Source organism: Gymnodraco acuticeps, unplaced genomic scaffold, assembly GCF_902827175.1.
Source record: "Gymnodraco acuticeps unplaced genomic scaffold, fGymAcu1.1, whole genome shotgun sequence".
Lineage (NCBI taxonomy): Eukaryota > Metazoa > Chordata > Actinopteri > Perciformes > Bathydraconidae > Gymnodraco > Gymnodraco acuticeps.
In genome coordinates this window covers 5433032-5448304 of record NW_022990441.1, presented here as the reverse complement: position 1 = coordinate 5448304, position 15273 = coordinate 5433032, and the positions used below count along the sequence as shown (strand labels likewise).

Sequence of the window (15273 nt, the reverse complement as noted above, 5' to 3'; positions counted from 1 at the left end):
TAAATGAAATTATAAATTTAAGAAAAAAATTCAAATGGTGTTTGTTATGCGTATCACACTTTGTTTGCGTGGAATAATATATTGATATAAGGATAAACGGTCTCACAACGTATGTCTGTGTATGTTCCCAAAGAGAAATGTTTATGCTGATGTTGTGATGTCCAACAGTCTCTGCTCTGTATCTCAGCCCATGTGTAGTTCTTGACTGTCATAAGACCTGAGCATGTTTGCTTCCCAAATAAACAGAAGATGTTTGAGTTTGGACCATAATTTGTTTTTGTCTTGTTACAACCCCTTACATCAACCTTGACTCCTGGGGAACATTTACAGTATATAACGCGCAGTGTTCTGCTTGGTTGTCCGTAGTCATGTGGAAATGTCAAAAGCTTATTTTAGTGTTTAAAACAATCAAAAAGGAAGCGTCCGTAAGTAACATTTCAAGTTTCAGAATGAAAGAAAGTTAGTAGTCATGTAATTGATTGTTGACGGGATTGTGACATTTGGATTCCTGTTATACTTTGTTTTTATTTTAATTAAGAATAAATACATGTTTGTATTGACATGTGCACAAAAGGATGAGAAATATGAATCGTTTTTGCAAATTAGACCCCATTGTGACATCATATATTTTATGGGAGTGTTGAAGCTGTAAGTAAAATATGAGTCTGGACAAGGATGGTGGTTCTGACGGGATGAAGAGAACGCTTAAGATCTGGATTTGATAAGGAGTGGACTTCTGATGAGCTTATCATGGGCACACGGTTTGATGCCTGGAGGCCGATGGGGCGGAGGAGGGCAGCACCATGAATAGCTGAGAGCTGACAGCAGGAAGGAAAACAGATTAAAAGTATGACAACATAGAATTAAGTTGCTTAACTTGAAGAAAGAACCCGTATCAGCTGATTAAGGAACAGCAGGAGAGAGAGAAAGCATTTGAATGAATTAAGCTTAAAGATAGTCTTAGAACTTTGTTAGAAAAATATCACTTGTCACCAGCTTGAGCTTCAATATCAGGATACATGTATTTATTATCCTTGCAAGAATGGAAGTAGTCATCACATACAGAGCATATGGTACAACTAGTTCCCCGAATAGTGTCCTTCACTTGCTTATATACAAGAGAGGGTGATACACAGTCACAAGATGGATAATACTGGTTCAAAGCAGTATACACGTCAGAAATGATCATGCTCGTCATATGTCTATCTCCATGGAGTCTGAATCGTCATGTTAATCGTTGTCACATGGCTATCATATGCCTAAAACAGTGAGTCCTGACGCTCTTCTAGGTAATCATACATCCTGTTACGTACACAGCTACGTAGGGCCTTTGTTATCATGTGCTACTCTGATATTGGAAGAGTACATTCAGTATTTTCCCAACAAACTTATACTGAGCTTCATTTTTATGTTCACCACTTTAAGAGAAAATTGAGAGAGCATTGCTTTACAGAAACAGTTTTTGTGGGTGAAATAGTTTTGTGAATTAATAAAATCATGGAGTCCTGATTTGAAGAAAGCAGACTGGCATACTGTATTGAATGCACAAAACTGGAAATTGATGGATACTTTATTAAAAGTGAAAGGCTCTAAAAAAAAATTGAATGTTACATGCTTACAGATAGTCACCGCATGTAATTCAAAGTAATAGAAAGTGTTAATACTGACATAAATATTTACATTTTTAACTGTTGGCTTGTGTGGGAAATAAGGAGGGATCACACAAATAAAAATGACATGCGAAACATTAACAATCAATAAGAGCTGAATGATGACAGTATGATGTAAACAGTAACATTTGTATGTATTAATATTAGTTTTGTCATCTTTAGAAACATGACTGGCAAACAAAGACCTAAAAGTCTAATGTAAAAATGATATTAAAGCAGCAGAGTATTGGCTTGTACTTTAGCGCCACTATCTGGTTAACCAGTGAACACTTCCAAAACTGTCCCCAGGCAACCACTTGTCGGTGACAAAGATGATTAGGTTATATAAATCAAAGCAGAGTGTTTGATAAAATAAGATTCACATACAAGAGTAATCAGGATGTGGCTCCAATGTGGTTACTTTAATTAGCAGCTGAGTATGCGACTTATCACAACACCAATGCAGCCAAATTGGTTAACACAAGCCACATGTTCTGAAAAATGAATTCTTGGAAATTAACAATGACATTTAAGATTTCTTGTGTAACAAAACATATGCTTGCTTTTAAATCATGGGAAAGAATAGTAAACTTAAAACCCATCTCTTTCGACTCCACTTCGAGCGATATAATTACTAACAAAGAATTGCTAACATAGCACTTATATACTAATAAAGGACTGGATTATCTAAAGCCAGTTGAGTAGCACTTGTAATGTTTTGAAATGTAACATTTGTGATATTGGGCTATATAAATAAACATTGATTGATTGATTGATTTTGGCTCTATGAAACCTGATGTACTTATATGATTCTCTTTTCTTCAAGTTTGTATCTTGTTGGTCGAATGCACTTATTGTAAGTCGCTTTGGATAAAAGCGTCAGCTAAATGCAATGTAATGTAAAGTAAAACATCTGGAGTCCAGACTGTTTACATGTGTTTTCTTTGTGTGTAGAAACAGCCATAAATTACCTATCATTTTTTCCTTTCAGGCAAGACTAATTCTGCCTGGAAACCGATATACATAATGATGGAGAATTATTTTACTATTCATACTCAAATGTCGAGTTATTTAATCCAAACTTGCTTTTTTCATTTAAAAGTTATGAATACCTATATACAGTAAGACTGAACATATAATTTAGTTTTTTTAAACCATGCCTTCACACTTTCAACTAGTTTTCTGAACTCGTTTCTACTTGACTTACAGCTAAAAAGGTATGTTACAGTAAATAAAAAGATGCCTCGGGTATTCAACAATCAAAATAAGGGTCTACAGGACTAACGATCACGATCATCCCAACAAATAAAAGCCACATGGAACACAGAACCATTCTTTTATTTTGAGTGACCTCCGAGCACATGCATACAAAAATGACAAATCACAGTATCTAAATCGACACTTAAATGATTAAGAGAAGCTCTACGAGTAGCTTCCTGCCTCGAACAGCTTGATGACGATGGCTTCATGGGGCCGCAGCTCCAGCGCTTCCAGAGATGTCTCCCCCAAACGGTCCATTCGTGTGCTGCTCACAAACACTCCGGCTTTGGGCAGGCTTGGTGCCCAGGCTGGATCCAAGGGGCGAAGCCCAGGCCCGACGTTGAGCAAAATGAGGAAGTGGACACAGCCCCAGGAGCGCAAGAAGGCCAGGATCGGGGGAGATGGAGGAGAGGGCAGGGTGGAGTTGGAGGATGAGGAGCTGGAGGAAGAATTGAAGGGCAGGAAAGTGAAGCTGCCGAACTGAAGAGCTTCTTCTCTGGCTCTGGAGTGACTGAGGGAGGTGAAGAGAGCTACAGCCAAACGCCTGTTCTTCTCCTCCTTCTAAGGTAGGGATTGTAGGGACAGTTAATATAACATGCATACTAATGCTTTGTTTCTTTCACATAGATGACTCCAAAATACAGGTTTATCTAGAGGAACACAGTGCTTTGTTACTCACTGTAATGACGTCTAATGATATATTCGTGTCTCTATGTGACGAGTTGACTTTTAGAGACACACTCTGTGAAACAGAGAAGTACATTTGGTAATGGGAAATTATAAAATGTTAAACATATTGACTTAAAGTTTTTCCTGTGTCTTACCGGTGTTTGGTGGATGTCTTCGTCATATGAGACTGCAGGTGATCCTGGCAGAGTCATCATCAACACCAGCAGTAAATTCTTCAAATCACGGGAAGCTTTACCACCAACCTGCAGAAACACATTGTAGTTTTATAATAAGTCACCAAATCAAATACATTTAAAAATGATATAGTTTAATTTACTGTCCAGCTGGGCCAGAAGTCGTCTTCTTTTGTTTGCAGCTGTGTCTCTATGGCAGCAGCGACTTCCTCTGAAGACAGGAGGTGTTGTGAAGTTGGCAGAATTGACTTCAAGACTACATCCACCACTGTGACATTGCTATGGCTAGAGTTTTTTAGCAGAGGCAGAACGTCGCTCGTCTGTTTCACCACCACAATCCTGAAGAAACACACAGATGTGGTTTAAAGTTCATTTTCAAAACAAACAAACAAACACCTTTCAACATGTATAACAATACCTTTCCTCCTCCTCACTGCCAAACTCTTTGAAGACACCTTTCCACTCCAGCAGAGTCTGAAATGTTAAAAACATAGTTGGAGGAGGGGAGTTTGGGAAACTCTTCTTGTAACAATCAAAACAAGTGCGAGAGCATCACTTTACCTTTTCTGAATACGCTGCATCTGTGTCACAGATTTCAAAGCCTGCCACACCCTGTTCCAGCCAGAACCTCAGTGCATGCTGTGGAAAAAGTATTGCCATGTTTATAAGAAATCCAGCACTGAGAATTTAAAATGTTTACCAGCATGACAAGAGAGGAGGTTTTACATGGACGGTGCCTGAGACACCCGAGGTCTTGCTAGCATTTCCCGCTTCATCTCCAAGTCCCAACAGATCCACTTCACAGACGTTTAACAGCACCTTGAGACCTGTAGGGCCAATAAAAAGCAACATTTTGTCTACTGGTGCAGGCTGTTTGAAAAGAAAAAAGGCCCTTACCCACCTGCTTTGTTGCTCTCTGCTAGCAGATGCTGGATCTGAGGCAAAGTCCCAATCCTTTCACCAGTAGCATTGTTTGTGGGATACGCCTTCTTGTCAAACAGACCCTGCAGAATTAGAGCTCCTATACCCAAGGACTTGAGGTAAGGAAGTTCATCACACAGCGCTAGGGGGTTTAATGAAAGACAAAGATAAAATGTTTTATATGGGGTTTTTGGGATGTACCAGATGCAGATAGATTATGTAGGCTATTTGCGGATGCTTATCTGTACTAGACAACATTTCTTGAACACATTAAAATTGTTAAAATTAATTTAGCACTCTGACCCACTCAACCCTGTTACTGATATATCAGAATAAAGCATCTTCATTTCAAAGTTATCTTTCTTGCATTAGATATCCAAGTGTGTCCTTGCCTTGAAAGTAGCATTACATGCTACATCTAGCAATAATTCCTGAGGTTAAAACTCAAATTAGCATTGATTTTCAACCCTGTTACTATAATTAGAGTAACAGGGGTAATTCTTCATTGGAAAATATACATTTGATGCCTAGCTGGGCAAATCACTTTTTTTGATTGTTTATTATCTGTTTTTCCAAAATACATAAAAAAAATTATAAAATAAAAGGTTCATTTTTCAAAAATGTTGATGTCTAAATTGTCCTCCAATTCTGGAATGACCCTAGACGTCTCTGCGATAAATCAAAACTGTTTATTACATTTTAATACAATTTAATACCAATGCAGCTTTTTTATCTCCATACCAAGATTGTTGCACATTAATTATGATTTGGCTCACAATATTAATGCTGTGATGTCTAAAGAGTCCATGTGGGGAATAAATCAAGTAAATGTCCACACCAATTGAAAACATATCTTCAGCTTTCATGCGAATTATGACTGTTTGGCCTCAAACTTTTTTCTCAGTAATCAAGGAGTTTATTTGTTAAAATGTAAATTGGGGTGTGGTTTGAATGTTCCTATACTGTGTATGACAGCACTATGATTGCTAAAGAATATATGAATGACAAGCGCCCTGAAGTGTCAGAAGGTCCTGAATACAAAATCTACTTTAAGACCACTTACATTTTTAACATGAAACAATAAGTATTACAGCATAGAAAACGATATACATTATCTTGCGCATGTAATATGTTTAGCTTATATTCTTTATCCTCAACAGGTCAATCTGGCCCACAACAAGACACCATAAGTGTTACAATGAAAACGTTCTTACTGCTCTAGCTTTAATATTATGTTCATACTGAGATTGCTCACTGTAATGTTCACAGTAAGACACAAGCAACATCAAGTTTGTTGTTTGGATTTGCAATGAATTCCTCCAAATGGCCACTAGAAGGCAGCAAATCCAACTATTGTATTCCTCCAAATTGGCATTTCCTCACCATTGATGCCCCATGACCCCTCGGCCTGCTTCTCCAGGGTCAGCTCTGGCTCCACCTGGTAGAACAGGGACTTCTGCCACCACTTCAGCGGCGTTACAACCGGTCGGGGGCTCATGGTTATAATGGCGATGGCGATGGCGAGCATGGCTAACCAGGCCAGCCAGAACAGCAGCACCAGGTAACACCGCACCTTCTTCCAGCCCGGACCCCCGGCTGCCAGCTTCAGCTCCTCCTTGGAGAGGGGCTGCCACTGCTGGATGGGCTCTGGTTCGTCCTCCGGGATGAGCAGCGGGGCCGACTCCGAGCCGCCCACGGTGCTCGACAGCCCAGGGCCTGCCACGCTGCCATACCCGGTGTCTCCTGCGTTCAGAGGCATCCTTTCCGGCTACGGGTAGGTAACATATAGTTATATTAAAGGGTTTATTTGTGTGGTAATGCATACAGAGACTTAAGTTACAGCAGGCAGGAGTAGGCCCATGTTGCTGAGTTGAAGTTTTGTTTGGTGGTCTAACCTTACCTTATCAGTTTGCTCCAAGTGAAGAACAATGGCACTCTAGATATAAACTCAGGTGCTGCAGGATTCAAAGTTTCTACATTAAAGTCATTCCACAATCAGCAAGCTGCTCTGCCATGACCTGCACTCAACACCCCGCTGCTGCTGCTACTACCGGGTTTACACAGGTGTTTCCATTGATTCAATTAGCTGATTTGACTTGTTACAGGTCAGGTGACATACAGCGGTGAAGTTAGTTTTAGGTTGGATATTCAACAGACATCACTGTTGATATGGAAGCTATAGAAACAAACTGAATTGAATAAAGAGTGTTGTGTCATATTTGTCCAGTGTAATCCTAAAATCTGGTATGGACATGAAAGCAATTGAAACAAACTGAAATTGTATTTTTTGAGCATAGTTTTGACAAATGTGTTTGCATAGCCATAGAGGATTGACAATAACATTGTTTTTTTGTCATTCAAAGAGTTATTTGTTATTAATTGAAATGTAAGAGTAATAGCCTCACATGTGAGCTAACTGACCCCTGATTTCCAACAGTCTGTGAAACTGAGTAGGCTAGTTGATTATCTAACCTAAAAACTAACTTCACTGCCTTCATTGATATTACTACTGGTCCTTGAGCCAAACCAAAAGCAAATGTGCACATAAACACATCAAGAAAGTAATTTAAACACAACAAAAATGTCTTCTAATGCTGCTATACAAAACAACACAATGAAATGTTATTCTACTTATATTTACTTATATATATTTAGAGATGGTGAACAGAAAACAAGCGGTTTCTCCAATTTCCAAGAGATTTGCATGCTTAAAAATAATAGGTAGACTTAATTGTGTCTCTAGGGAGGTTAACTGCATATCTACTGTCATATTTTATTTGTATATATGCTGCTGTTTTTCATATAATTCTGACATCCCTTTGATCACATGAGAATTTGAATTAGTGAGACTGATTATCCTAACATCACATCATTTGCTAGTTGAGGAGCTGTCTTGTGGCCACTATAAAACAGCTGCTTTTATTCAGCATTGCTTTGGACTGAAATGCACCAGCTGGCCAGTTCATGTTCAACTTTCTGTGAAGCAACACCAACCACTTTGTGTCCATGTTGTTTATCTAAAAAAAACACCCAAACACATATCACAGTCATTACTCACATTGTCTGTTTGAAGTTTCAGGTTCTTTTTCTGCTTCTCCGACTCTTGTTCCTCTTTATCTTGATCCACGAGTGTTCCCAGTTGAGCAGCAGCGTCCTGAATACTTCACTGAACTTCCTTTTGGAGAGTGAGGAGGTGAGAAGCACACACACCAAAAAAGCACTCTGCTCTCTCAATTAATACAGAGGTGCTGAGCCTTACCACACCCTCCCAACACATTCTAAAGAACACATGACTGCCAAGCAGCGCCCCCTGAAGACCCTCATCTGGTAGTTTTGACCCTATTTTTAGTAGTATTACTACTGCAGACAGGCTTTTGGATGAGATTTATGTTTTCTTTACTGTATAGTTTTCGTCTGAATGGATTACACACTTTTATTAAGGTTTTAATGAAGATGATATACAAGCAAAGCCTTTGCCATAGAATGAGGGCTGTAAACTTTAATGATATATTATTATATATTTTATAATAATATATTTGAGACATATTTCTCTGTATGTGTAGAAAAACTGGGAAAAAAAAGTTTAATGGGCAACTGTTTTGATAATCCATCTGAATAATTTACTGGAAACAAATTTGCTGTTTCCAGTTTCCTAATCATGTTAAAAAAAAAATGGATAAATCAAAAAATCGCAACTCATATCATATCAATTTCAAATAATTAAGCAAACTATACTATCAGTGTGTTCTGTACAAATCAGTTTCCTGCAAGACATTCATTTCTAAATCACATGCTGTTGTCACCTATCACACCTCCTCTCTAAAGAGCCATAGGCGTCCACATTCAATGACTAATTTGTGCTAATTCCTGGAAACATCTCGTCTTCTTTACCCAAGTATTTCCCTCAACTCCCCCTCCATTCCCTATAGCTCCCTGCTGCGTTCTTTCTCCTTTTGTTTCTCTCCCTCTGGCTTTCTTCTCTTATAGCACACGTTAAGTTCTTGCTGTAACAAGTCATTGCTATTCATGTCACCCTTGCTCTCTGACAGCATTGTGCAAACTAATTATTTACTGAGAGATACTGCGTTCCATCACGAGAGTCTCTGATACACGTGTAGACCACATTTGAAGCACACGTTGAAAGGTGAAGCACGTGTGTGACCTGTAGCTATGAATAAGGAGTGCCAGATCCTTTGTTTGCATACAGTTTCAGCTGTATTATCAGTGTTTCCCCTAGGATGGAGTCATAGCAGCGGTGCTAAGGCAGTAACTAAAGACGGTATATAAATATTATACAAATAACACAATACAGTGGGTTTGATTACAATTTTACTTTAATTGACTGGATCACAAGTGCTCAAAAATCAGCTTAATTTAGTGCTCATCTAAAATTGACAAAATTGCTCAATTAAGCTGGTCTCCATGGCGATATTGAAGATGGTGATGATACTGTTTTCAGGGAAACGTCTTTAGTTTAAGTCTTCCTCTGATCCTTCGGTGTCCTGAAACGCAACACATAATGTTACTGACATTGAATAACTACATTGTAGAGTTCACTGTATTTTCCTTCGGGAAATACTTTTATTAAAAATCTAATCGCATGACTCAATGTTTAGCTTAGCATCTAAAGTTGTTTGAGTAATTCTAATTTCAAAGCATCAGATCCATATGTCCTACCATAGGCTCCTGGGATCTGACAGTCATGGCGTGTTTCTGATATGAAGAGATGATGCAGTCTCGCCTGGTAAGAGAGGAAGAGTGTTATTATGCCAAAAGGTGTTCTGTTCTATTAGCTTTTCTGTAGGACATAAAGTATTTTTTTTTAAATATGATTTTGGTGGGTGGGATAAGTTGCTCAGACTCACTTGCTGGTGATGCCTCCACCTGGTGGGAGCCCGGGAATCTCTTGGGCAGCCAGAAACTTGATCACATTCAAAAGGTCAGGTTCATCATCTTTGGACTTCATCATCTGGACTATTTCTGTGAAGGTAGGGAACATTATTCTTATTAATCAAGAAGCAACAGTTGTTTGAATTTGTTGTCTTCTTGTTGGAGTAGAGAAGCACCTTCCACTTTCATATCAATATGTTTCTCCAGCTCTGCCTCCTGCTGGAGTGCCTCCTCTGTCACCTTGGGGGCGCCAGGGAAGCAGACGATGATGATGCTCATGTTATCCAAGCTGCCCTGCAGAGGGAGACAGAAATATCAAAGAAGACTGACAGGAGGCAAGGTTTAAGTGTAAACAAAGTAAGCTATTATGTTATTGATGGTTTCTAGTTACTCTGCATTTAAAGAAACATATAAGAAGTATATAAGTTACACTTAGGGACTTGTATGTTAAACTGTGCAGGTCTAAGGGAGATCAATTGTGTTTTGGACAGTATATAATTCTCCAATGTTGTCACGGTTGAGAACTTATAGAGGATGTTTATATTGCTAATTTGCAATTGATTTTTAAGTCTAAAATAATATATTAAGTAGCCAGGCCATTATTAGCTTATTTCAAATGTATGATATTAGTGTAAACACCTACAAACTATTGATGAAGTGAACTAAGCCTGTTGCTTCTCACCTCAAAGGCATGACTAGTGAGGCTCAGTGTGTACTTGAACATGAATACTTTCAACAGTACTGTTCAGTAAGCCTTGCTGGGGGAAATAAATAGCAGGCCATCCCAGCCTGGATAAAGCCTCTGAGCTTGTGTGTACTGAGCGGTAACACTGAGCTCCCTTCTACAGACTCACACTCATTCTTAATCCGAGCCATGTTTAGCATTTCTTCCATCCTATCCCATGTCTTGGGATTCCGTAATACATCTATTTATAGACGGGCTAAGGGCTCGTCAGTGTTCAGATGAGCGGTTTACTAACAAGCATTAAGAGAAGTCTTCTTACATAAATCCATCATGTCACAGAGGCCATGCCCTCAGTGTACACCTGTACCCTGTGCCCACTTCTTAATGTAAATCTTCCCAATCATATTATTATCTGTTGTGTGTTGTGCTGAGTTTGGAGTAATGCTGAGCTAAGACTACAGCAATACTACTACTGTACTATAGCAGATTCAATTAATATATTGTATGGTCTAGTCTGCTTTTAGGAAACATGTATGAGACTGATGAGACCAGTATTAAAAACAATCCAAATTGAGTTAGAATATAGAACGCCTGTTCCGAAAAACACAAAATAAGATTCTTTACAGAAAATAAACAATTAACGAGAGGTTCCTAGAGTTGATTGACAAACGGCAATTAATTCACATGAAAGTTTGAGACAACAATTGTAGAAAGGCTTCATTCAGCCACAACCTGGATTAGGCTGGGCTATATAACCTCAATGAATATATGCAACCCAGTCTCATGGCATTTCGTGTTATAGTCACAAAATTAATCTATTGATTCGTGTTCACCAACACGATTTCCCCATTTTTTTCGGGTCTCACAGAACGATTTTAAAAGCAATGTAAATAATAACAAATTAGAAGGAAAAAAAGATTTAAAAAAATACAGATTTCAGTATTCTGACACAGAACGATTTTAGAAGCAATGTATTTCTATTGGTAGTATGTTTCGTGCCTGCACCAAATAATAACAAATTAGTAGGAAAAAAAGATTTAAAAAATACAGATTTCAGTATTCTGAGGCTCTGAGCCCCATTTCTTTTCCTCGCGGATGGCAAAAAAAGTCAGACCTTATACAATTTAAAATAAAAACAATAATCGTAGTTTGATATTGAGTAAGAACATGTTTTTATGAACCACACAGCTCCACAAAGACGTGGTGCAGGCACGAAACATACTACCAATATAAATACATTGCTTTTAAAATCGTTCTGTGTGACACGAAAAAAAGGAGAAAATCGTGTTGGTGAACACGAATCAATAGATTAAATGTATTTCGTGACTATAACACGAAATGCCGTGAGACTGGGTTGATATATGATGCTTACCAGCCTTTATATATATTTTTTATTAAATAGTTCCGTTTTTTTTTTCTATTTTAAAGCAATTCATATCCATTGGTGGAACTGACACACAAATATCAAATCAGAAGTTGGTGTTTTTGTACTAAGGTCAATCACTATTCTATCCCTCACATTCAATTTAAAACAATTTTTCCAATTTGTTTGACATTCCATTGATCATTCCTTCCTGATTCTGAATCTCTTATTCAATTTAAAATGGTTGAAGAATGAATTGTAAAAAATATTGTTTTGTATCATTAACCACTCACAGAGTTAACATGTTTCTGTCAGCATCACAACAAAGCCTTGTTGTTGCTCTACCTATTGTTCCCTGCACCTTGTCTGTATTCTTGATGAATGACGCCTCACCTTATAGAGACAGAGGTCAATGACTTGGCTGCAAATGTCCTTCAGGTCATTGTTCACCTGCAGACGGCTGTGCACAAAGGCACACAGTTCCTCGTTACCAATGGCGTCCCACACACCATCACATGCTAGAATCAGGAACTCGTCTTCGGGCGTCCTCTCCAGCTCGTACACTTCTGGCTCCGGAGACACTAGCTGCTCTGTCTGCGGCCTCCAGTCCACTTCCTTGAAGTTAAAATCCCCCAGAGCTCTGGAGACGGCCAGCGAGCCGTTGACTCTTTGCAGGGTCACGGAGCCTCCAGCGTTCTGGATGCGCTCCTTTTCTCTGGGGTTGAACGGCTTGTGGTCCTCTGTATAGAAGACCACCTGGCCTTTATGGCAGAGCAAGGTACGGGAGTCCCCACAGTTGATAAAGTAAATGTGGCGTGGTGAAGTCAGGACCACTGCTGCAGTGGAGCCACTGTGGTCCCAGTTGTCCTGGCGAGCCATTTTGTGCATGTGTCGATCAATTTCTAGGAAGCCTTCACGGATGCCCTCCTTCACCTGCTCAGGGTCCTCGTTGGCTTTGATCCCTCCTGTGGGAATTGAGGGGAAAACATTATGTTTAAAGGTTCACGCCATTCTGTATAGTTTGACGTGGCCATGTTGATTGTTGAGAGGCCAACACAGATGGACACATGTACAGTGTACACTAGGGGTCTTACTTGTGTTTGATTTGTGAAATTCCAGGCTCAAACATTTAAAAGTCAGTACTAAGACATCCCTGCCTGCAGAAGACACCATCTGTGTGGTTGTGCAATTATATAGTTGAGACAACTTTGCTGATTAAGTTTAAAATACAAATTGGAGAAGACAAATATTTTTCAACAAGAAGCCTAAAAAGAACATTTGGCGATAAAAGTTAGCAGTAATCATGGTACCTTATCTTCTCTAGTAACTAGTTCATCATTAGTTTGTGGCTCTAAAAGTATCAAACTTGACATCTTAACAAAGGTCAACAGCTCAGATTTGTTTTGATCTCTGAACTCACTACTTTATTTTTATTGTATCTGTGGCCCCCAAAAATATCAGAATATCAAGAATTATTTGAGAAGGTAAGAATGTTATTTCCTTTTGTATGTGATGTTCAAGGAAATGTCACCATTAAACCTAAGTTGTTATCCAACCCTTACCCTTTAAATAGTGCCATTGGAGGCTTAGTTTGTAACTCATTTTGAATAAACAGTAGCCTTCTTTGTAATGCAAGATATATTTTGAGAAGTTAATGCAGTTTTAAATGATAATGTAAGAATAAGTTAAAAAGTTTAAATAGCCAACTGTTTCTTCCTATTAGTTTATTACACAGGTCTTTTGATTCCGTGGTCCAAAGCGACTACAGTAAGTGCTCTGTATCAACAGCCACAGAACATTTGAGAAAGTATCCCCTTACTGAAAGCATTTTCTGTGCTACATCACAACTTGAATATTAAGAATCATTGCTCTCTACCTGTTGCCAGGATGTGTCCCAGCAGGTTCGTGGAGCAGTACTTTGCCACTGTGGTGCCTGCATGTCCATCAAAAACAGCAAAGTAACCCCACTCTGTCAGCTCTCCTTCCAGCTGGGGCTTGCAGGTGTGGGCATCCTCCATCTGGGACCTCCAGCCCTGCATGTTGGCCATAGCGTAGTTCATCCCCAACTTAGATCCCCCCTCTGACACATGCTTCTCCAAGATGGGTCGATCCAAGTATGGGCTAAGCATTGAGCCGTCTTCATCAAACCTGTCCTCATCCTCAGCGCCTGTTTCCTTGGGGCCCCCCTTTGAAGAAGAAGGTGACCATCTTCTCTGTCTCTTTGGCCAGCTGGCGGAGGAAGGAGGGCACCTCCACATTGCTCGCCCGCCGGGCCGTCCTCATCGCTCCACGGAGCCGGTGTTCAAGCTTCCTGCTCGGCTTGGCAGCAGTCCGTCTTTTCCGGGTGCCCCTCTTCCGGCCCTGTGTTTTCCGCAGCAGGTCCAGCTTAAAAAGTTATCCTTAATCACCGACACGCAGGTAAACAAATATTCACTTAAAAAAGAAATAATCCTGTTAAATAAAAAACTATGTTGTTTTTTTGTTTAAAATGATCAGGCCCATTTTTGCATCTCTTTGGATATGTTCTGAGACCATCAGGTGTCTTTTCCTCTCTCAGTTTCTATTCTCTATGTCTTCCCTGCTTCTCTTCTTAACCCGTTCTGTATCAGCTGTTCTATTGGCCTATCTATTTCTGTTGACTTATCCCTCTGCTCTACCCCTCCCCTCCCACTACCTCTCCCCCTCCCTCTGTCTTTATACCACTGCTGGATAATCACTTAGCCCTCAGCACAGGTGACCTGTGTCTGCACACATACATGGATTATGATCATGCTGTTTTACAACATCACAGAGAGGTCCCATTATCAGATTTGCATAGGGATTTTATGCCTGATACAAGATATACTTAATCCAAATAATTTCATTTTGATCATTTGTTTAGTGAGAAATAGTCTGAGTCAACAATACCAAACACTTGTTTCTATTACAAATGGAACTTACTGTGGGGAATGAAGAGTCAATTGTGTTAATACCTTTAAAAAAAAGCAGTGGTCAACAATAACAACCTTGTGTCAAGGTTTACTAGCTGTGCATGATCATATCACATGATCTTTTTGTGTCAGATGTTGACACACTTATACCTGAATCACTTCCTGTCCTGTTTGTGAATTTATCATCTAAATTGTCAGAGCATGACAGCTATGTGTCTTAGGCATATATCTGGAGCTCCTGACCTACATGTAGGCCGCTTGAGGTTTAATTGCGGAAAGCACTATATTGGTGAGACTGTCCTTCTACAGCACATGTGTCAAACTCGAGGCCCGGGGGCCAAATCAGGCCCTTGGTAGATTTAATTTCGGCCCGCAGGATAATTTTTAATTACTATTAGATCTGGCCCGCCGGTATATTGCACGCACACCTTCACTCCATCCTGAGGATTTCCTCAGCTCAGAGCCTGACCCCAAACATTGATGAACTTGCACCCAAGATGAGATGCCAAGTATCTGGCTTGAACTTGCATCACAGAGCAGCAAACTGAGATTAATGGATGTTTCCTTCTGCACTTTATTTCTTCAGACAACAGGGCATGTTTGGGTTTTCTTTGAGGGAAATTGTTTTTTTGAAGCTGTTGTTGGCCTGTGGAAAAATGTAATCATAAGAAATGACTCCGGAAAAGTTGCAGATAGAGCCATAAGAAATTAA

General features: G+C 39.5%; 2 protein-coding genes across 3 annotated transcripts; both read right to left on the bottom strand.

Moving 5' to 3' along the window:
* Nucleotides 1-2971: 2971 nt before the first annotated feature.
* LOC117552134 (4F2 cell-surface antigen heavy chain) lies at nt 2972-7886 on the bottom strand. Of its 2 annotated transcripts, none has more exons than XM_034225388.1 (10): nt 7752-7886; nt 6077-6461; nt 4674-4835; nt 4499-4599; nt 4334-4411; nt 4191-4246; nt 3916-4111; nt 3734-3841; nt 3589-3651; nt 2972-3470 (listed from the first exon to the last, which is right to left on the bottom strand). In XM_034225388.1, exons 2-10 carry the CDS (start codon nt 6450-6452, stop codon nt 3072-3074), a joined length of 1539 nt encoding a protein of 512 aa, XP_034081279.1. In that variant the 5' UTR covers nt 6453-6461; nt 7752-7886; the 3' UTR covers nt 2972-3071. The 2 variants fall into 2 exon arrangements, with proteins under 2 accessions (XP_034081279.1, XP_034081278.1); XM_034225387.1 differs by lacking the exon at nt 7752-7886 and adding an exon at nt 6594-6747.
* A 1220-nt stretch (nt 7887-9106) lies between these two features.
* On the bottom strand, nt 9107-13914 carry ppm1na (protein phosphatase, Mg2+/Mn2+ dependent, 1Na (putative)). Its single transcript, XM_034225389.1, is given in 7 exon segments — nt 9107-9195; nt 9371-9434; nt 9559-9673; nt 9760-9877; nt 12025-12596; nt 13508-13820; nt 13822-13914. Coding segments are annotated over 7 exon segments (1308 nt in total). The 3' UTR covers nt 9107-9162.
* Between the last annotated feature and the right edge of the window lie 1359 nt (nt 13915-15273).